General features: G+C 40.6%; 3 protein-coding genes and 1 gene segment (V, D, J or C); all 4 read left to right on the top strand.

Moving 5' to 3' along the window:
* The window catches only part of LOC127194339 (anionic trypsin-2-like), a 31205-nt gene extending 25866 nt beyond the window's left edge, over positions 1 to 5339 (top strand). The window contains exons 3-5 of one of the 2 annotated variants that reach the window (XM_051151650.1): positions 4191 to 4444; positions 4790 to 4926; positions 5190 to 5339. In XM_051151650.1, the coding sequence (XP_051007607.1) occupies positions 4191 to 4444; positions 4790 to 4926; positions 5190 to 5339 (541 nt within the window). The remainder of the gene's footprint in view (positions 1 to 4190; positions 4445 to 4789; positions 4927 to 5189) is intronic. The other variant, XM_051151649.1, reaches the window with a different exon arrangement.
* LOC127194822 (T-cell receptor beta-1 chain C region-like) overlaps positions 1 to 19075 on the top strand; it is a 231238-nt gene that overhangs the window by 117825 nt on the left and 94338 nt on the right.
* The window catches only part of LOC127194343 (anionic trypsin-2), a 135672-nt gene that overhangs the window by 61423 nt on the left and 55174 nt on the right, over positions 1 to 19075 (top strand). The window contains exon 1 of one of the 2 annotated variants that reach the window (XM_051151656.1): positions 15985 to 16083. The exons of the other annotated variant lie outside the window; for it this stretch is intronic. The gene's annotated coding sequence lies outside the window, so the exon portion shown is untranslated. Of the gene's footprint in view, positions 1 to 15984; positions 16084 to 19075 lie in introns of those variants that run through there. 2 annotated transcript variants of the gene reach the window in all.
* Positions 1060 to 18178, top strand: LOC127194340 (anionic trypsin-2-like). 2 transcript variants are annotated; one of them, XM_051151651.1, is made up of 5 exons: positions 1060 to 1124; positions 15976 to 16135; positions 17009 to 17262; positions 17626 to 17762; positions 18029 to 18178. In XM_051151651.1, the coding sequence occupies exons 1-5, from the start codon at positions 1085 to 1087 to the stop codon at positions 18176 to 18178; spliced, it is 741 nt and encodes a 246-aa protein (XP_051007608.1). In that variant the 5' UTR covers positions 1060 to 1084. The 2 variants fall into 2 exon arrangements, with proteins under 2 accessions (XP_051007608.1, XP_051007609.1); XM_051151652.1 differs by lacking the exon at positions 1060 to 1124 and adding an exon at positions 14990 to 15029.

Below are 19075 nucleotides of genomic sequence, written 5' to 3'. Positions count from 1 at the left end.
GAAGGTTATGTCTGAACCAATTTCAATGCTGAGACTCAATGGCTCTGTTAAAACTCATTCATGATGGTTCTACATGAAGTTTACTCTGAACTAAGTCTGATATAATAGTGTCACTGAAAAATATAGAGAATATCAGAACCCTCCTGCATTTTTAATACTGATTTTTATTCATGACTCCTTTTTGATGTAGTAACCTGTCTGATGATGGCAATTCTTTGAACAGAAATAAGACTGACCGTTGTTCAAATCCTTCCTCATATCTAATCTAGACTATAGACTTCTATCTCAAACTGTCTGCCTCTAAAAGATAGTGAAGTTTTAATATTTAATGCAGATTGTGAATGAAACCAGGAAGTTGCTAATTGTGAAATGTTAGAGTCAAAAGTCATGACAGAGAGTAGAATGGAGAATGTGGTGTTGGTCTGTCTCTGGAACATATTGAGGGATCTCATACACAAACTCAAAGCAATTGCCATGTATGAGCCTTGCTAGAAAGAAAAGCAAGTGAAAGCCTGCAGTATAAACCATGACTAATTCTCCCTTTGCCATGTTTCTTCATACTCTATTTCTGATTACTAAAGCCCATGTATTTGATCATTCTATAAGATGAATAATTCTAGAGATAAGAGCCATTGGCTCATAGATATTATATCCAGAAATTATATGCTTCTTCTCATAGGTCTATAGGCCTATGTTTCCCTCAACTTAAGTAAACTAAAATTCCTGAAACATTAGGCTTTTTCTAAGTGCCTTGGGTGTTCTCTAGTGACTACACTCTATATATCAGCCTAAGAAGTCCTAGTTGCATAGATCAAGTCTATGTTTCAACTGTTTTTCAAAGCCCTCTTTCAAGAATCTACTCGTTTCCTTGTCTAAACCAAAAAGGAAAGTTTCCTTATCACAAGCAACTCACCTACCCACAGTGTAGACAAACAGAGAAGAGGTGATGTAAGACTCTGGGAAAGGGAAATGCACAGGTGTGCTTGTGCAACAGCAGTGGGGGGGCCCTCCCCTTAGCACCTCCCCCTCTCTCCATTGGGGTATAAAGGCAGGCTTCCTCCAGTGCTCACTACCTTCTGCCACAATGAGTCCACTCCTGTTCCTGGCCCTTGTGGGAGCTGCTGGTAAGTGCTATGCCTTAACCCGGGTCCTGCTCTTCCTTCTCCCAATAGCCATGAGCCCTATTACCAAGGCTGCTTTTTCACCTAATCTATACTCTAGTGACCTTTCTTCTTCTAGAAGTATCTCTGTTTCCAATCTTTCAGGCTTCACTTTAACCTTAAAGTTTGTCACCCCATTCACTGTCATTTATAATGTGATCAGAGAGAGTAGAATGCTAAGGCATGTGGAGAGTCCATGAAATGAACCAGAAGGTCTTCTGACTGGGCCCAACATCTTGGGGAAAGCAAAGCCAAATCTTTCTTTAGAGAGAAATGTTCATAAGTTGAAAGTTGAAATCATTTTTAAACTTGATAGTAACATTTTAAATTTTCATCTATGCATCTGAGATATTATATAAAAAAGAACAATTCTGTTTTATAGATTAGAGTGACTTTAAGTCTTATAAACATACAATCAAAGTTAAGAAGCAATGATCCTGGGTGAAACATATCACTATGTCCTTTGTAAGGCCTACTCTGTATTTGTCCTTAATACATAGCCTTAAGGTATAGAAGTGTGTTTGTGGGCACATAAAGCTCTACATACCAAGAATATCTTCCATGTTGGATCTAACCGTCTTAAATCCCTTAAGCTCTGTTAGCCTCAGGGTGTCAGTGAACAATGAACTTGAGATCAAAGAAGGTAATCATCTCTGCACCCTATTGCTGCATGATAAGAGAATACATTTTCCTATCCCTGCTGCCCAGAAGGCAGTCAATTACAGTGTGTTTTTCTATTGTCTAGTAATGCTCTCTATGTTGGACAACCTATCTTATGCCTACTGGAGATACAGTATTAAATTCTTGCCTCAGTTACTGTACTCATTAAGGATGACTGAATAGCTGAAAGTAGGCCAAAGCCTAGAGTTCTATGTACCAGCATCTAGAATTTTCTTTTCAATGGTCTTCTTGTCGTTCTTCAAGTTGCTTTCCCTGTTGATGATGATGACAAGATTGTTGGAGGATACACCTGCCAGAAGCATTCCATCCCCTACCAGGTGTCCCTGAACTCTGGCTACCACTTCTGTGGAGGTTCCCTCATCAATTCCCAGTGGGTGGTGTCTGCAGCTCATTGCTACAAGTCGTAAGTCATGGGCTTTGACTGTGCAGGACACACACTTGACATTTCTAAGGGAAAAGTATAAGGTTAGTCAAGAACGGAGGGTGTAAGGTGAATTGGAAGTGTTAAAGAGAGATCACTGATGGAAACTTATTTCATGAACCTGGAGAAAATGAGTGCATGGAATAAGAAATTTACATGCCCTTAAACTAGGGGACTTGTAGACTGTTGCCTCTAGGGGGGTTGGCATGGAAATATAGAAATGGAACATGTTTAAAGCTTGAAAATCTTAAGCTTGAGATTTACAATCTCATGCTGAGAGTGAAAAGTATTCGACAAAGATCTCTTTTGTTTCCATCCCTGCCTGAGAGCAATGTGACACAACCACACAATGTAGCTTCAGGTGCTCAGACATGTAAGCTGTCACTTGGTATCTTTCCCCATGCAATTAGAGCATCACCAGCCTCCTAGCTCCAACCAATCAAATGCATTCACCCTCAAAGTGAAAAGAGTCCCACTGCCAAAGATTTATAACTCCCTAGTTCACATGAACTAAACCAGTGAGCATCATCTTCTCATACTGGCTCTTTATTCTGAACTGTAACATTGGAGGAAAGAAGGGCTTTCCCCAATGAATTCATCTCTGGATCCTAGGACTTGACTTGTAACTAGATAGTCACTGCAGAACGGCCTAGGTCACCACTGGAGCTTGTCCTGCTTTTGTGAGCTTCTGCTATTCATCATAGAGTCAGCACAGATTGCTGCCACCATCATTCATGCTACTCTGACAACTATAGTGCTCATCTGCAGGAGAAAGCAGCCAGCTGTTACAGAAGCGACCATTCTGTGTGCTGGAACAAAACCAGGCTCCTGCCACTGTCTGCCTAAGCTTCTGAACTTTGAGTTTCTGCTGCCATCTGTTACCAGCAAACTCATTACAAGATCTAACTGTGACACCTGTGGAAAACCCTTTTCCACATCCCCTGTCATATTGTAAATCCTGTAACTTGGATGTCAATCGGGTGCCCTTCAACCAATCCTGCGAAAAACAAAACACAGAATTCCATGCTTCATCCCTTCTTATCTAGAGACCAGCTACACTCAGACCTTCCAGCTGAGGAGCTCACACTTCCCATTCGGTGCCCTTTCCCAAAAGGAGCAAAACCAGAGCTATGCACTCACATCATCAGACCATTGCACAGCGGGGAAGAACCAAACTAAACCACTCAAAATACACCAATGGTATAGGTAATGAAAGCAAGGGAAGTTGATTTTAGGATAGACAGAACTAAACATGACTTTCACAATTAAGCAATATAATTGGACAAATTAAACAAAGACTTTCACAATCAGCAGCAAAGACTTTGATGATTAGTAAGACTGGATGCTATATGAGGTGGATAAAGTGAGTTTTCAGATAATGTGAGCAAGCTAAGATTTCAAAAACTTTAAATTTTAATTAGCTTCACTGTATGTAGAGAACTAAATACCAATTTCTATACCAAAGACTATAATAAGTGAAAATAAATCAGAATAAGCCAGATTATGAGACAGAGTATATAGGAAAATCCCAAAACGGTATTTCATAGTGAATTCTGAGGAATCATAGCCACCGAGTTTTTCTTATCCAAAACAGGACTAGACCCATCAGAATAATAGTTTTTAAAAGGAGAGGGTTTAGTATGGTTTATACTTTGTAAAGACGCAGAGAAATAATGAAGATACAAGGAGTTATTTTGCCTGCAAAGTAGAGACATCAATTTGATGAACAGTCTCCTGCTGCAGACCTTCACCTCAAGTATAACACCTGTTTTTGAACCAGAAAGGAATTGGGTTTCACAGTGGCATTTGCACACTACACCACACATGTGAATGTCACATTCCAGACCTATTCAGCAAATACCAGTTGATTATTTTGAACTAGTTGGGTCATGGAGAGGAAGATGCTAACCAGCTTCTCTTCCCAACAGCCGCATCCAAGTGAGGCTGGGAGAGCACAACATCAATGTCCTTGAGGGTGATGAACAGTTTGTCAGTGCTGCCAAGATCATCAAGCACCCCAACTTTAATTCGAGGACCCTGAACAATGACATCATGCTGATCAAGCTGTCTTCCCCTGTGACCCTCAATGCCCGAGTGTCCACTGTAGCTCTGCCCACTTCCTGTGCAAGGGCTGGCACTCGGTGTCTCATCTCTGGCTGGGGCAACACCTTGAGCTTTGGCGGTGAGTGACACACTTCATCTGCCTTCTTTACAACATTGTGGAGCCAAGCAAGTTTCTACACTTAAACCAGGTTCCCCGAAGATACAAATATATTACAAGTACCAAAAACACACATGGTTCTGCATTGGGTACAAGGGATATGTGCACACCGAATCATCTTGTTTCCAGAACCTAAACATGAGAGATGCAGGATGTGCTATTATCAGTTCCAGAAAGCACATTAATAATGACTCTCATGGCATTTAAGTTTCTTGGCATAAGAACAGGTCACAGAATGTTCAGTAATAGACTGTTGATTCCCTAGCCTGCTCTGAACCATATTTCTTTCTTATCCTTTCCTTAAAGTGAGCAACCCAGACCTGCTCCAGTGCCTGGATGCCCCAATTCTGTCTCAGGCTGACTGTGAAGCCTCCTACCCTGGACAGATCACCAATAACATGATCTGTGTTGGCTTCCTGGAGGGAGGCAAAGATTCCTGCCAGGTAATTGGCTCCCTTCTCATGCAAATGCCTTGTTTTCCCATGATTGGCAGGGGAATGCCCTAGTGTCTCTGGCAAGGAAGTTTCCTGTAGTGGTTCCCAGGAAATGTGAGGAGGTCTCTTCTGGATGTCATTTGGACATGTTAGCAAGAATATGGGGCACAAATGGGGGAGAGCCTGGCTAGAATGTCATTTTGAGGTCAGAGTAAATGTGATCGAATTTTGTACATGCCTCTTCTTTAAGTACTATATTTTTTTCATCCCAGGGTGACTCTGGTGGCCCCGTGGTCTGTAATGGACAACTCCAGGGCATTGTCTCCTGGGGCTATGGATGTGCCCTGAAGGACAGCCCTGGTGTGTACACCAAGGTCTGCAACTATGTGAGCTGGATCCAGAACACAATTGCTGCCAACTAAGCTCCTTACTCCCTCTGGAGCCACTATTCCAATAAAGTGAATGTTTCCTCACTTTCTGTCTCTGAGTTCCTTATCCTTTGTCTGTGGGAAATACACTCTTATTTGAGGTCACTTTGCTCTATCCTTGTGATGTGATGAGCTTATTGCATCTTGTTTTGCAATAAACAATGTTACAGCCGCAGTTTTGTGGATGACATTGTCCCCCTTCCCTCACTAGGAGTCCTATCTGGCTATAGAAGGTGGTCACTTCAATCTCCATATCTCTGGAGGTTAGAGTATCAGCTAGAGTCACACCCCTATCCTCCCAGGAGTCTAGCCCACACTGATTCTCCAGCTTTTCCCAAAGATGTATCCACTTCAGATTACCTTTTTTTTCCTAGCCATCTCATTTCTCAAGTTGCCCACTCTTCCCAACCTTAGTCCCACCCTCATTCTCCTACCTATCCTCTCTCCTACCCAGTTCTCTCTCTTCATTCATTACTGATGTCTATTTTATTTCCCTTTCTAAAGGAGATTCAAACATCCTCCATTGGGCACTTTTTCTTACTTATCTTCTTTGGATCTGTCGATTATAGAATGTTTATCTTGCACTATATAGCTAAAATCCACTTAGAAGCGAGTTCATAGCATGTGTGTCTTTCTGGGTCTGGGTTGCCTCACAGAGGATAATATTTTCTAGTTCCTTCAATTTACTTACAAATTTCATGACTTTCCTTTTTCTAATAGCTGACTAATATTCTATTGACTATATGTATTAACTTTCTTATCCATTCTTCATTTGAGGGGCATCTGGGTTTTTTCCAGATTCAGGCTATTATGAATAAAGCTATTATGTACATAGTTGAACAAATGTCCTAGAGGTATAGTAACGCATCTTTTGGTTATATGCCCAGGACTCGTATAGCTGGGTCTTTTTTTTTTTTCTTGGATGGAAATATACATTTATTGGTTGATTGATTCCAGTTTTGTAACTATCAACTGAGAGGAATTATCCAATAGCTGATGGAAACAAGTGCGGAGACCAGTCTTGGGGAATTCTGTTGAAGAGTAAGAAGAAGGATAAAGTGAATCTGAGGGATCAATGACACCATAAGAAACCATGCAGAGTCAACTAGTCTGTGACATGGGGGCTGTTAGAAATTGAATCACCAACCAAAGAGCATACATGGGCTGGGCCTAGACCCTGCATACATATGTAGCATATGGGTACTATGGTCAACATGGGAGTCCCCTAATCATGGGAGTTGTTGCTGTCTCCTAATCTTTTGCTTGTCACTGGATCCTTTTCCCTGAACTCGGCTGCCTTGTCAGGCTCCAGTGGAAGAGGATAATTTTATTCCTGCTACAACTTGACGTACCAGGGTAGATTTGATAGCCCTTGGGACCTTCTTTTCTCCCAGATGAAGAAGGGAGATTGGGAGAGGTGTGGTGAGGGTGGAACACAGAAGAAAGAAGGGAGAAGGCTGGGATCAGGCTGTAAAATAATTAAATAAAAATATTTAAAACAAAATAAAAAAGAGAGAAAAGAAAAGAAAATGGTCCCTCTTGCTTAGATTTTCTAATTCTATGGAGTACAGGTTCTGAAGTAAGATCTACTGATTCCTTGGATTGCCTTGTGTCTGTTGTGATGTTCCCCCTTTTATTCCTGAGTTTGTAATCCTGGTATTGTCTCTGCCTTTTAGTTAGTTTGGCTTTTAATTGTTGATTTTCTTAAAGAATCAACTCCTGGTTTCATTGATTCTCTGTATAGTTCTCTTCATTTTGAATTTATTGATTTCAGCCATGATTTTGAATATTTTCTGCTATCTACTCCTCTTGGGAGTGGTTGATTTTTTTCTATAGCTTTCAGGTGTGCCTTTAAGTTGCTAGTATGAGATTTCTCCAATTTCCTTTCTTATTATTAATTATTCCCTTTACATCCCTGTCATAGTACCCCTCCCATCTCTCCTCCTTGTCCCACCCTCCCTCCCTGTTCCCTGATCCTGCTTCCTTCTTCTTAGAGAGGGCAATCACACTCCCCCACTCTCTCATTCACCACAGCATATCAAGTTGCTTCAAGACTGAGCATATCCTTTCCCTCTGTGGTGTAGCAAGTTAGCTCCCCAGCGGAAAATGATTGAAAAGCAAGCAACAGAGACAACATCTGAGTCAGGCTCCCTTCTCCTTAGGGGAAACAAGCATGAGGAATGGAGCTGCCCCTCAGTTATATCTATGTAGGGGGCCTAGGTCCAGTCCTATGTATGGTTCTTGGTTAGAGCTTCACTCTCCACAGGCCTCATGGCCCTGGTTAGTTGGATCTGTTGGCCTCCTGATGGTCCTGTCCTCTTTGAGGCTTTTGGTTCTTCCCCGGCCCCCACGCCCATGTCATTCCCAAGACTCCCTTTCTCCACACGTGACACTTAGTGTTATGAAGAATCCTCTTAACAGTACTCTCATTGTGTCCCATAAGTTTGGATATGTTTTGGCTTCATTGTCATTGGATTGTTCAAAGTCTTTTATTCCTTTCTTTGATCCTTGACCCAATGGTCACTGAGTAAAGAGTTGTTCATTTTCCATGAATTTGTAGGCTTTCTGTTGTTTCTGTTGTTGTTCAAGTCTAGCTATAATCCATGGTGATATAAATATATACAATGGGATATTTCAATTTAATTGGCATTGGTTGAGGCTTCTATGAGACTGAGTAAATGATCAACTTTGTAGAGGTTCCCTTGAGGTGTTGAAAAGAAGACATATTCTTTAGTGTTTGGGTGAAAAGTTCTGTAAATATTTGAGGTTCATTTGATTCATGATGTTTGTTGGTTTTACTATTTCCCTATTTTGTTTCAGTCTTAATGTCTTGCTATCTATTCTCATATCTGCAGGCTATTTCTCAACTGTTTGAGCCTGGTCTAATTCTTAAGTGGATGATATGTCATATTGCCCTGTCTGTCAGGATTTTCAGATTATCCACATTCTTTCATTTTTTCATAATCATGTTAGTATGAGGCATTCATAATGGAATGATTTGGAAAAATAACCTAAAATTGGAAGGTTGCCACAGGGCCATGGGAAGATGTGGAAATTATTGGAGCATGCGAGACTGGGTGCAGGTGGCAGCTAAATGCTTTGCTGAAAATCAAATAAAAGTTCCCAGTCGGAAAAATAACTACACAGCCATTTCAGTTCTGACATTCGTCTTTCTGGAAGAATATGAACACATAATTTTCAGTTTCATTGATATTGCACTATTTCTTGCTTTACTGGGTACAGGGGGCCACACATGGAAAGAAGGTATTTCCTTACCTGGATCATGAAGTCCATTTTGCTCCTGGTATATTCTTATGGTCTTGATGAAACTATGTCGCTGGGCATGGGATTTGAGGTATCAGATTCTCATTGCAGGCCCAGTGACTTATTCTCTTTGTTTCCTGCCTCCAGAGAGGTATGTAGAAACCTTGACTCCTTCTCCAGCAACACCATGTTTTCCTGTGTACTGAATGCCTCTTCCCACTGATGACAAATCACTGAACCTTGGAACTGAAAGCCAGCCCTAATTTCATGCATTTCTTAAGGAGAGTTGATGTCTTTTAAAAAAAACCATAAAATACCAACCCATCTACAAATATTCAATCTACAATACTGATGTACCTGCATCATATACTGGTATAAAACTGGCACAACATGGGTAGGAGTAATGGTCCATTATCCAATTGGACTTAAGACCCACTTTAGGAGATAGAACCCATACCTGACACTACTCGTGTAGCCAAGAACATGTGACTAGATAGGTCAGGGACCTAGATGAAAATCAAAGTCTATAGTTCTGCTAAAAGAACACGGCAATAAAGTGGTCCATAACAGTATTCTATTATAGTCATAGATCAATGTGTTACTTGGGCATCATCAGAGAACCTTCATCCTACAGTAGCTAAAGTTAAGTGTAGAGAACCACAACTGTACAATGCACAGAGGGTAAGAGAACTTCTAACACTCACCCATAAGTGTGATTTCTCCATCAAGTCCTCACCCTCATAGCTCAGAGTACTTAGTATAAGAGGACAAAGAAAAATTGTAAGATCCAGTGGAGATGGAAGACACCAAAGAACCAAAGCCTTTTAGACACTCCAGAAAAGAGGCATATGTTAATTCACAGAGACCTGAATGTGTCCAAGTCAGATAGGTTTCTGGCACCTAGAGGGAAAGTAGACCGAAGCCCCCATCCCTAATCCAGAAGTTATCTCCAACTTACAGCTACTTACAAAAGAAGCCATTGCTTTCTCTAACAGAAGTCTCACTAGTGTACAAACTATAGAGGCAAGTCCCATGCACAAAAGTAGATAACCAAAGTATTAACTCAATAATATATTTGCATGTTTCTTTGCTCTCATAATGCTTTGAGCATCTTTTTGAATGTTAATGGTCTTTTGCTTACATATATGGTTTCTATTTTTGAGTTTTAATGTAACTGTGTGTTTCTGTGTTTGTATGTGTTATGTGTGCTTTCCTACTTGCTGTTTATTGTCCCCATTTGTTTGTTGTGTCATATTATGGCTTGCCTGCCTTTCACTCTTTTACTTGAGTGCTTATTTTTATAAGGAGAGGGAGAAAGAAATTATGTGGATTTGGGTTTGTGAGTAGGTAGTTAGGGTTTTTAGGAATTGGATGAGGGAAATAATGATCAGAATGTAATGTATTTTTGAAAAGGCTTAATAAAACTTTAAGTAAAAAAGATTAAGGAAAATTTTATATTAAATAATAATAAGAAGAAATAAGAAAACCACTAAAACTTGTAAATAAAAGAGAAAAGAACAAACATGTGAAACAATCAGAAAAATAAGTAAAAATTAGAGGAATCAGGACATATCTTTCAAGAACAACTAACTATTCCTAACTCTCCAATTAAAAGACCAAATTAAAAAACAAAACTGATGAATACCTACAATGGAGTTTAATTCAATAATAGGTAATAATGCTATAATGCTATTTGCAAGAAAAATTGGAGTGAAACTTGAGATTTTCTTGTGAAGCAGAAGTCTCAGAAGCAAACATTGCATTGTTCACTCATGAGATGAGCACACACATGAAAGTAGAATGGAGAGAACTGGGAGGAAGAAGGTGTCAGGGACAATAGTGAGAAGGTGGAAAACTACAATAGGGAGAACAATTATGACAAATGGACAGTAATGCACATGCTTGAAGATATCATAGAAAGGCTACAATATGATCCACTGCTTGTAAGATTTTATAAGGGAAAAGTAAGGGAAGGTTGGTAAGGTGCTAAACATGAGAGTTGAGTAGAAGTAGACATTCATTGATTTCTCTGTGGGCTAAAACCAAAGTAGCAGCAGAAGAGCTAACCTCTCAGGTGAGACCGCAGACTTATTTGTTTGACCTCCTATCCAGATGTCCGGGATGATAGAGTCATGAATGATTTTTTCCATTACTCTCCATGTTAATAATTTCTCAGCATTGTCTCAAACATGTGGTATTCTTTCCTTTGGCTTGTCTACTCTATTGGTAATGCTTTCCATTATTTTACTTGACTTACTCACTTTAGGGTGATCGCCTTCATCATGGCTGAAGTTGTTGGTTTAGCCTACAATTGCATTTAATTTATTCAATATTTTACTTTAATCCTCCTTATGATGATTAACATTTTATATAAATGTTCATAAAATATATACTTATCATATAACTCATTATATCTTATCCTCACTTCCCTACTCAACCAACTCTATGTTCTTTCTCACTCACCCAAATATATAAAAGAAAAAGTATTCAATAAGCATGATAAAAAAAAAAAAAGAAGAAAACTAATAAGACGAAGAAAAAACTCTACAAAAAGTACACTCGCAACCATGGAGACCATTTTCTATTCATCATCTTACAGACACATGTGTCCTTTCCTAATGCTTAGTTGGTATGTTCAGTGATATTCCATTGGTGAAAACTGATTTTCCCTTTCTAAGGTATCAATTGTACATAGTTTCTTGCATAGGTGTGGGAGCCTGTGTAGACTTCCCTTTCGCAAGTCTTGGATCTTGTCTTGAACTTGTAAAGGTCTTAGGCAGCCACTTGGGAACAGGTGTCCACCTGTCCAGGGTCTGTGCAAACCTGGTCCTGTCCCTCCCTGGCTGCTGAGCTCTGGATAGCTGGAACCACCTCTGTAGAGAAGTCCCTCTACCTAGCCTTGCCATCCCAGTGGAGCTGCCCTGGTGGCACCAGCGTGGTCAAGCTAGCCCAGACAGCATAATCATTGGAGTGCTGGCCCTGCCACACCTCTGCTTAAGGTAGAGCTGGTGTGAAGATGATTGCTCCCCATGCTCAGCTTCTTGCCATATGCAACAATTAAAAGATCTGATCACAGGGTCCTAAAAGGAGTCATGCTGTCCCAGCCCTTCATGGCTGCATCAGTCTTGAGAGGAGGCCATGCATTTACCTTGCCTGAGCAGCAGAACAGAGATAGCCCTAGTTGTGGGTAGGGCAGGAATGTTAATGAGCCTACCCTGAGGGTTTGAGACCTAGAGAGCTGCTCCAATACTGTTCTGCTTTGAGGTACCTTGGCAAAAGTGGTGACTCCTCCCCTCCCGCAGACTCTTGCCACCTGCAGCAGTCAAGAGAATAGGTACTAGGGTCCTGAGAATGGATGATCTGGCCTTGCCCCTTGCCAGCTACAGAACTCAGGAGATCTAGGTGACTCCTTGCGTGGACAACACAGTAGAACTCGTCCTGTAGGAGAGGACACATAGTGAGCCTACAAGGGGGGACATGAGCGCAGGAGGGCTGGCCTTGACACTGGTCTAGAGTCTGACATGATGTGGATTGTGTGAAGTGGTAATGACTTCATCACTTTCCCCCTTGAGACCTGTGGTAGTCTGGAGAACTGGTCCCAAGGGCATGAGAATAGGAAAGCTGTCCCTAATGCTCATTGGTGGGAGAATAGGGCCCACACCTCAACTGGGCTGTGCAATGGAGTTGGCTCTGGAGGCCTGGGTATGAATCAGCCAGCCCTGAGATCATGAGAGTAGGAGAGCTGAACCTTATCTGGAGGCACAGCATGGGAGAGGTCACTCATATAGTGCAGGTAGAAGAGAAAAGACAGGATGACCAGCACAGCTACCACCAAAGCCCAAATCCAGGGCTTTGAGTTGGCCCACACCCAAATCTATATCATGTGTGAACGTTTAGAGCCTGTGAAGGAGCTAGCTCTGCTGTTCCAACCCTGTGTGATCTCCATGAAACGGACACCTACAGGGTTATCAGGAGAAGTCCAAGTGAAGAGCCAATATTGATGTCATAGAATTCAGAGACCTCAAAGCAGACAAATAACACATGAAATCAACTTTTGTAAATGACGATATTGTGACAGGAGGATATAAATTGGGACACACTGGGACACACTACAGTTTCCACAATGAGATGTTTTCTAGGCTTTTTTTTTTTTATTTATTTTGTTTGTGTCTTATTTGGTGAGATTTCAAGGGCAATTGGCAGATATAAATGAATGGGAAGATGAATGAGCCTGGAGTGTGTAAATGAAACTCACAAAGATTCAAAAAGATGTTTTTAACAAAATGAAACAAAAACATATTAGCTATATTACAGAATATTTGTTTACTATCTAATTACGAATAATAATATCATAATACTCTGTCATATGGCTATGACCAGCCCTGTTTTAGACATACCTCAGGTGGGTGAGAAGTCACGGTAAGACAATGCTCTGAGACACAGTACCAGGTAAAATAAATATGTGGTGTTCAAGCTCTGCTGAGAACAAAAATATCAGGATGAGGCAGCTGTGTAATTTGTCTTCTAAGAAGCTATGCCTTTCTTAGCAGTAGTCTTTTAGATGCCATCTGTGTAAAAATCTTACCTTCATAAGGGTTTCCATAGCTTTTTGGAGCCTTGAGGCCATATGTAAACTTTAGGCAATTCCTCTGCCAAAAATGAGTCCATCCTGAGTCGTAGTATTTTCTTTATTAATTAATGATAAGACCTTTTTTTATACTTCACCACAACCTAGTTTTAAAAAGGAAAATGAGGCTTTATACCTAACCAACGTAGTGCATGACTGGGGAAAAGTCTTGAAAAGCTGTCAGACATTTTACAAATAGATAGGTACTCCACTTAGGCATGACTCCATGAGCCATTTAATAAGATCTGGAGTGCAGAAGGAAGATTTCTGAGTACTAATTCTGTTGTGTAACTGGGCTAGTCATGGCGTGGATGGGTAAAGAATATAGTTAACAGGCTGCAATTGCCTTCCCCAGTACATTCCAGTATTCATTTCATTTAACACTCTCCACATGTGACATATCAAAAGTACTCATTAGATTCTAAACTCAGATATTCTCAATTTGATCAGCGTCTGTAGAACATTTTTCTTTTCTAATTTACTATCGTTTAATCATGAACTTCTTAATCATCTTGGACCTCAGCAACACTAACACCAGGTCTACTAAGTAAACAAGTGGGTGCTGTAACAGAGTTTGGCATTTTGGTTCATAAAATTACATGAAATCTTATATATCATTTTTTAACATACTCCCTCTAGGCAGCTTATGTTTGAACAAATTTCAGTGCTGAGACTCAATGGCTTTGTTAAAATTCAATCATGGTTGTTCTACATAAAGTATACTCTGAACTAAGTCTGACATAATAGTGTCACTGAAAAATATAGAGAATATCAGAACTCTCCTGCATTTTTAATACTGATTTATATGCATGACTCCTGTTTGATGTAGTAACCTATCTCCTGATGGCAATTCTTTGAACAGAAATCAGAGTGACCATTGTTCAAATCTTTCCTCATATCTAATCTAGACTATAGACTTCTATCTCAAACTGCCTGCCTCTAGAAGGTAGTGAAGTTTTAATAGTTAGTGCAGATTGTTAATGAAACCACAAAGTTGCTAATTGTGAAATATGAGAGTCAAAAGTCATGACAGAGAGTAGAATGGACAATGTGGTGATGGCCTGTCTCTGGAACATATTGAGGAATCTCCTACACAAACTTCATAATACAAACTTCAAAGCAATTGCCATGTATGAGCCTTGCTAGGAGAGTAACTGAAAACCTAAAGTATAAACCATGACTAGTTCTCCCTTTGAAATGTTTCTTCATACTCTACTTCTGATTACTAAAGCCCATGTATTTGAGATCTATATGATGAATAATTCTAGAGATAAGAGCCATTGACTCATAGATATTAGATCCAGAAACGATATGCTTCTTATCAGGATTCCTGCCCCCTGTATATCTACCTACCTACCAATACCATTTCTCCCTCAACCTAAATAAAATAAACTTCCTGAAAAGTTAAGCTTTTTCTTAGGACCTTTGGTGTTCTCTACTAACTAGCCTCTATATATCAGTCTAAGAAGGCCGAGGTGCATAGGCAGAATCTATGTTTTCACTGTTTTTAAAGCCCCCTTCCAAGAATCAACTTGTTTCCTTGTCTTCACCAGGAAGAAAAATTTGCTTATCACCTGTACCTCACCTATCCTCAAGGAAGACAAACAGAGAAGAGATGATGTAAGACCCTGGGAAAGGGAAACTCACAGGTGTGCTTGTGCAGCAGCAGGGGAGCCCTCCCTTTAGCACCTCCCCATCCCTCCATTGGGGTATAAAGGCAGGCTTCCTCCAGTGCTCACTACCTTCTGCCACAATGAGTCTACTCCTGTTCCTGGCCCTTGTGGGAGCTGCTGGTGAGTGCCATGCCTTAACCTGGGTCCTGTTCTTCTTTCTCCTAAGAGCCATGAGCCCTACTACCAAGGCTGCTTTTTCACTCTTTCTATACTCCAGTGACCTCTCTTCCTCCTGCAGCAACTCTGCTTCCAATCTTTCAGGCTTTACTCTAATCCTAAAGTTACTCACCCTGTCCACTGTCATTTATAATGTGATCAGAAAGTGTAGAAAACTAAGGCATGTGGAGATACCATGATATGAACTAGAATGTCTTCTGCTTGGGCCCAACATTTTGGGGATAGCAAAGCCAAGGCTGTCTTTAAAGAGAAATATTCATACGTTGAAAGCTCGAATCCTCATTATACTAGATATTAATATTTTAAATTTTTATCTATGCATCTGAGATATCATATAAAAAGGACAATTCTGTTTCAGACATTCGAGTGACTTTAAATCTTACAAACATACAATCAAAGTTAAAGATAAATGATCCTGGGCAAAAACATTATATCACTCTGTCCTTTGTAAGGCCTATTCTGTATTTGTCCTTAATACACAGACTTAACCTATAAAAGACGGCTTGTGGGCATATACCAAGGATATTTTCCAACGTGCATCCAACCATACTGAACCTCTTAAGCTCTGTTAGCCACAGGGTATCAATGAACAATGAACTTGACATCAAAGCAGGCAGTGGATCAGACAACCATCTCTGCACCCTATTGCTGCATGATGAGAGCATAATTTCCCCTATACTTGCTAACTCACTGGAAGGAAGTAAATTATAGTGTGCTTTTTTATTATTTGGTAATGCTCTGTATCTACTGGGGATAGAGTATTAACTTCTTGCCTCAGTTACTGTACACATTAAGGACGACTGAATGGATGAAATTTGGCCAAAGCCTAGAGTTCCATTTACCAGCACCTAGAATTTTCTTTTCAATGGTTTTCTTGTCTTTCTTCAAGTTGCTTTCCCTGTTGATGATGATGACAAGATTGTTGGAGGATACACCTGCCAGAAGCATTCCGTCCCCTACCAGGTGTCCCTGAACTCTGGCTACCACTTCTGTGGAGGTTCCCTCATCAATTCCCAGTGGGTGGTGTCTGCAGCTCACTGCTACAAATCGTAAGTGATGGGCCCTGACTGTACGGAACACCCACTTGACATTTCTAAGGGCAAAGTATAATATCAGGCAAGAACTGAGGTTGTAATGTGACTGGGAAGAGTCAGAGAAGATGTATTACTAACAGTAAATTATTTCAAGAAGTTGAAAATAATAAGGAAAAGGAATAGGAAGTGTTTTGCACCCCTATACCATTCAAAATACACAAATAATGTAGATAATGAAAGCAAGGAAAGCTGATTTTTAGGGTAGAAAGAACCAAACAGGAAGTTAAACAAAGACTTTCACAAATCATAACACTGGGTTCTATAGGAAAGGGATAGACTCAGTTTTCAGTGAGTGTGCACAATGTGTGAGCTCTTTATAACTCCCAATTTCAATTAATTTCACTGGGGGAGTCACGACTGAACATGCAGCAGAATCTGCATGATTATTTCAGAAAGTCTATGAAAGAAACCCAGGAAGTGAATTATGGCAAGTTGCCAGGTCCCACAGCTGAGAGAACAGAATGATTCTTATCCCAACCTAGACTTGAACCATCCAAATAATAGTTTTTAAGATGATAGGATTCAGAAGTGTTTATACTTTCCAAAGACACAGAGAAAGAATGAAGAATCCAAGAGCTAATTTACATACAGTGGGAGACAGTTGATGAGCAGCTCCACCTGCAGTCCATTACCTCAGTCATAATACCTTCATTGAAGTAGAATGGAATTGAGCCTCACAGTGGTACTTGCACAGCACATCTCTGCTTCTTCTGTGATATAAGCTAGGCTTCCTCCCGATTCCAGACATATTCAGTAAAAAACCATTTAATAACTGAACTATTTGTGGTAATGAAGAAGAGGTTTCTAACCATCTTCTCTTTTCAACAGCCGCATCCAAGTGAGACTGGGAGAGCATAACATCGATGTTCTGGAGGGCGACGAGCAGTTTGTCAGTTCCACAAAGATCATCAGACACCCCAACTTTAGTTCGAGGACCCTGGACAATGACATCATGCTGATCAAGCTCGCGTCCTCTGTGACCCTCAATGCCCGAGTGGCCACTGTAGCTCTGCCCACTTCCTGTGCAGCTGCTGGCACTCAGTGTCTCATCTCTGGCTGGGGCAACACCTTGAGCTTTGGCGGTGAGTAAGACACTTCATGTACATTCTTAATAACTTCCCAGAACCAAAAAAATTTAAATATTTTAACTATTGGATTCCTTGATATAACTACATTGCAAAAACCCAATACCCACAGGTTTCTGCAGTGGGCACAAGGGATATGTGCACATAGAATGACCTGAATCCCAGAAGGTAAACAGGAGAAATGTTGAATGCACAATGATTATTTTCAGGAAGGATATCAATAATGACTCTTCTGGGATCTAACCATGTTAGAATTTAATATGTTGAAGAATGCTCCAATGGGCATAGGGTGTTCCATACTGGAACGCTGATTCCCTAGCCTGATCTGAACAATGTTTCCTTCTTATCCTTTCACCAAAGTGAACAACCCAGACCTGCTCCAGTGCCTGGATGCCCCAATTCTGTCTCAGGCTGACTGTAAAGCCTCCTATCCTGGAAAGATCACCAATAATATGATCTGTGTTGGCTTCCTGGAGGGAGGCAAAGATTCCTGCCAGGTAATTGGCTCCCTTCTCATGCAAATGCCTTGTTTTCCTATGATTGGCAGGGGGGTGTCCTAGTGTCTGTGGCAAGGAAATTTCCTATAGCGGTTCCCTGGAAATGTGAGGAGGCCTATTCTGCGTGTCACGTTGAATATTAGCAAGAGTAGAGGGTGGGGACACCAATGAGGGCAAGGCTGGCTAGAATGTGATCTTCAGATCAGAGTAAATGTGTTCCTTTTTCTACACGCCTCTTCTTTTAATACTGTATTCCTCCATTCCAGGGTGACTCTGGTGGCCCTGTGGTCTGCAATGGACAGCTCCAGGGCATTGTCTCCTGGGGCTATGGTTGTGCTGTGAAGGACAACCCTGGTGTGTACACCAAGGTCTGCAACTATGTGAACTGGATCCAGGACACCATTGCTGCCAACTAAACATCCTTATTCCCTTTGAAGACACTATGCCAATAAAGTGAATGTTTCCTTACTTTCTGTGTCTGTCTGAACTCTTTGTCCTCTTGTATGTGGGAAATACACTCCCATTTGAGGTCATCTTCCCCCACTTGAGATGTGGTAAACACATGGAACAGTATTTAAGCAGTAGTTGAGGAAAAAAAAAAAACCAATGAAGTTAAGTGGTAGAAGAATGATAGCTCCTTTTTTTCCTTTAGAAAAACATAAATCAGAAAGGTAACGTTAAAGTTGTTCTTAATAGGCTTTTGTATTTACATGTGACTTTTAAGAGAACATGTTCCTGAACACTTTTATTTTAAGGAATAAATAAAACTTATTTTAAATGAGAGTGGCTGTATTTGGTTGTAGTGGATCCTGAAAGTGTTGAGGTATTCATTCACCATTAATAATTCCAAGACTACTGCCCAATTTGATTATTGTAGGACCATTTTGTGCTCAGAGAAAACATATCTGTGGCTTGTTCTTGTGCCCACAGAAAATAACTTCCTCTATCACTGTCCCTTACATGCCTCTAACATTTCCTTCCATTTACTGATGATAAGGCAAAGTGTATGCAGTTCTCTGAGAGCAATGCAGACATTTTCACCCTTAGTTTACTTCCCCTCCAGATTGGTTATTAATGGAGTGGGAGAGGTAGATAACAGACATGCAGAGGGTATTGGCTTAAAGTAGCCTTTACCCAGCATATGATAAATCTGAGGATTGCCTCCCCATCTTCTCTGCATTTACAATTCAACTTGGGCATTGTACAGCAAATTGTCTAGGTAGATGCTGTGAAATGCAACATATGGAAAAAGCCTCAACTCAGGCAAGCCACACCCAATTTAAAACTTGCTTCTGCTGTTTTATCACTAGATG

Source organism: Acomys russatus, chromosome 10, assembly GCF_903995435.1.
Source record: "Acomys russatus chromosome 10, mAcoRus1.1, whole genome shotgun sequence".
NCBI lineage: Eukaryota > Metazoa > Chordata > Mammalia > Rodentia > Muridae > Acomys > Acomys russatus.
This window is presented reverse-complemented; position numbering and strand designations above follow the sequence as displayed.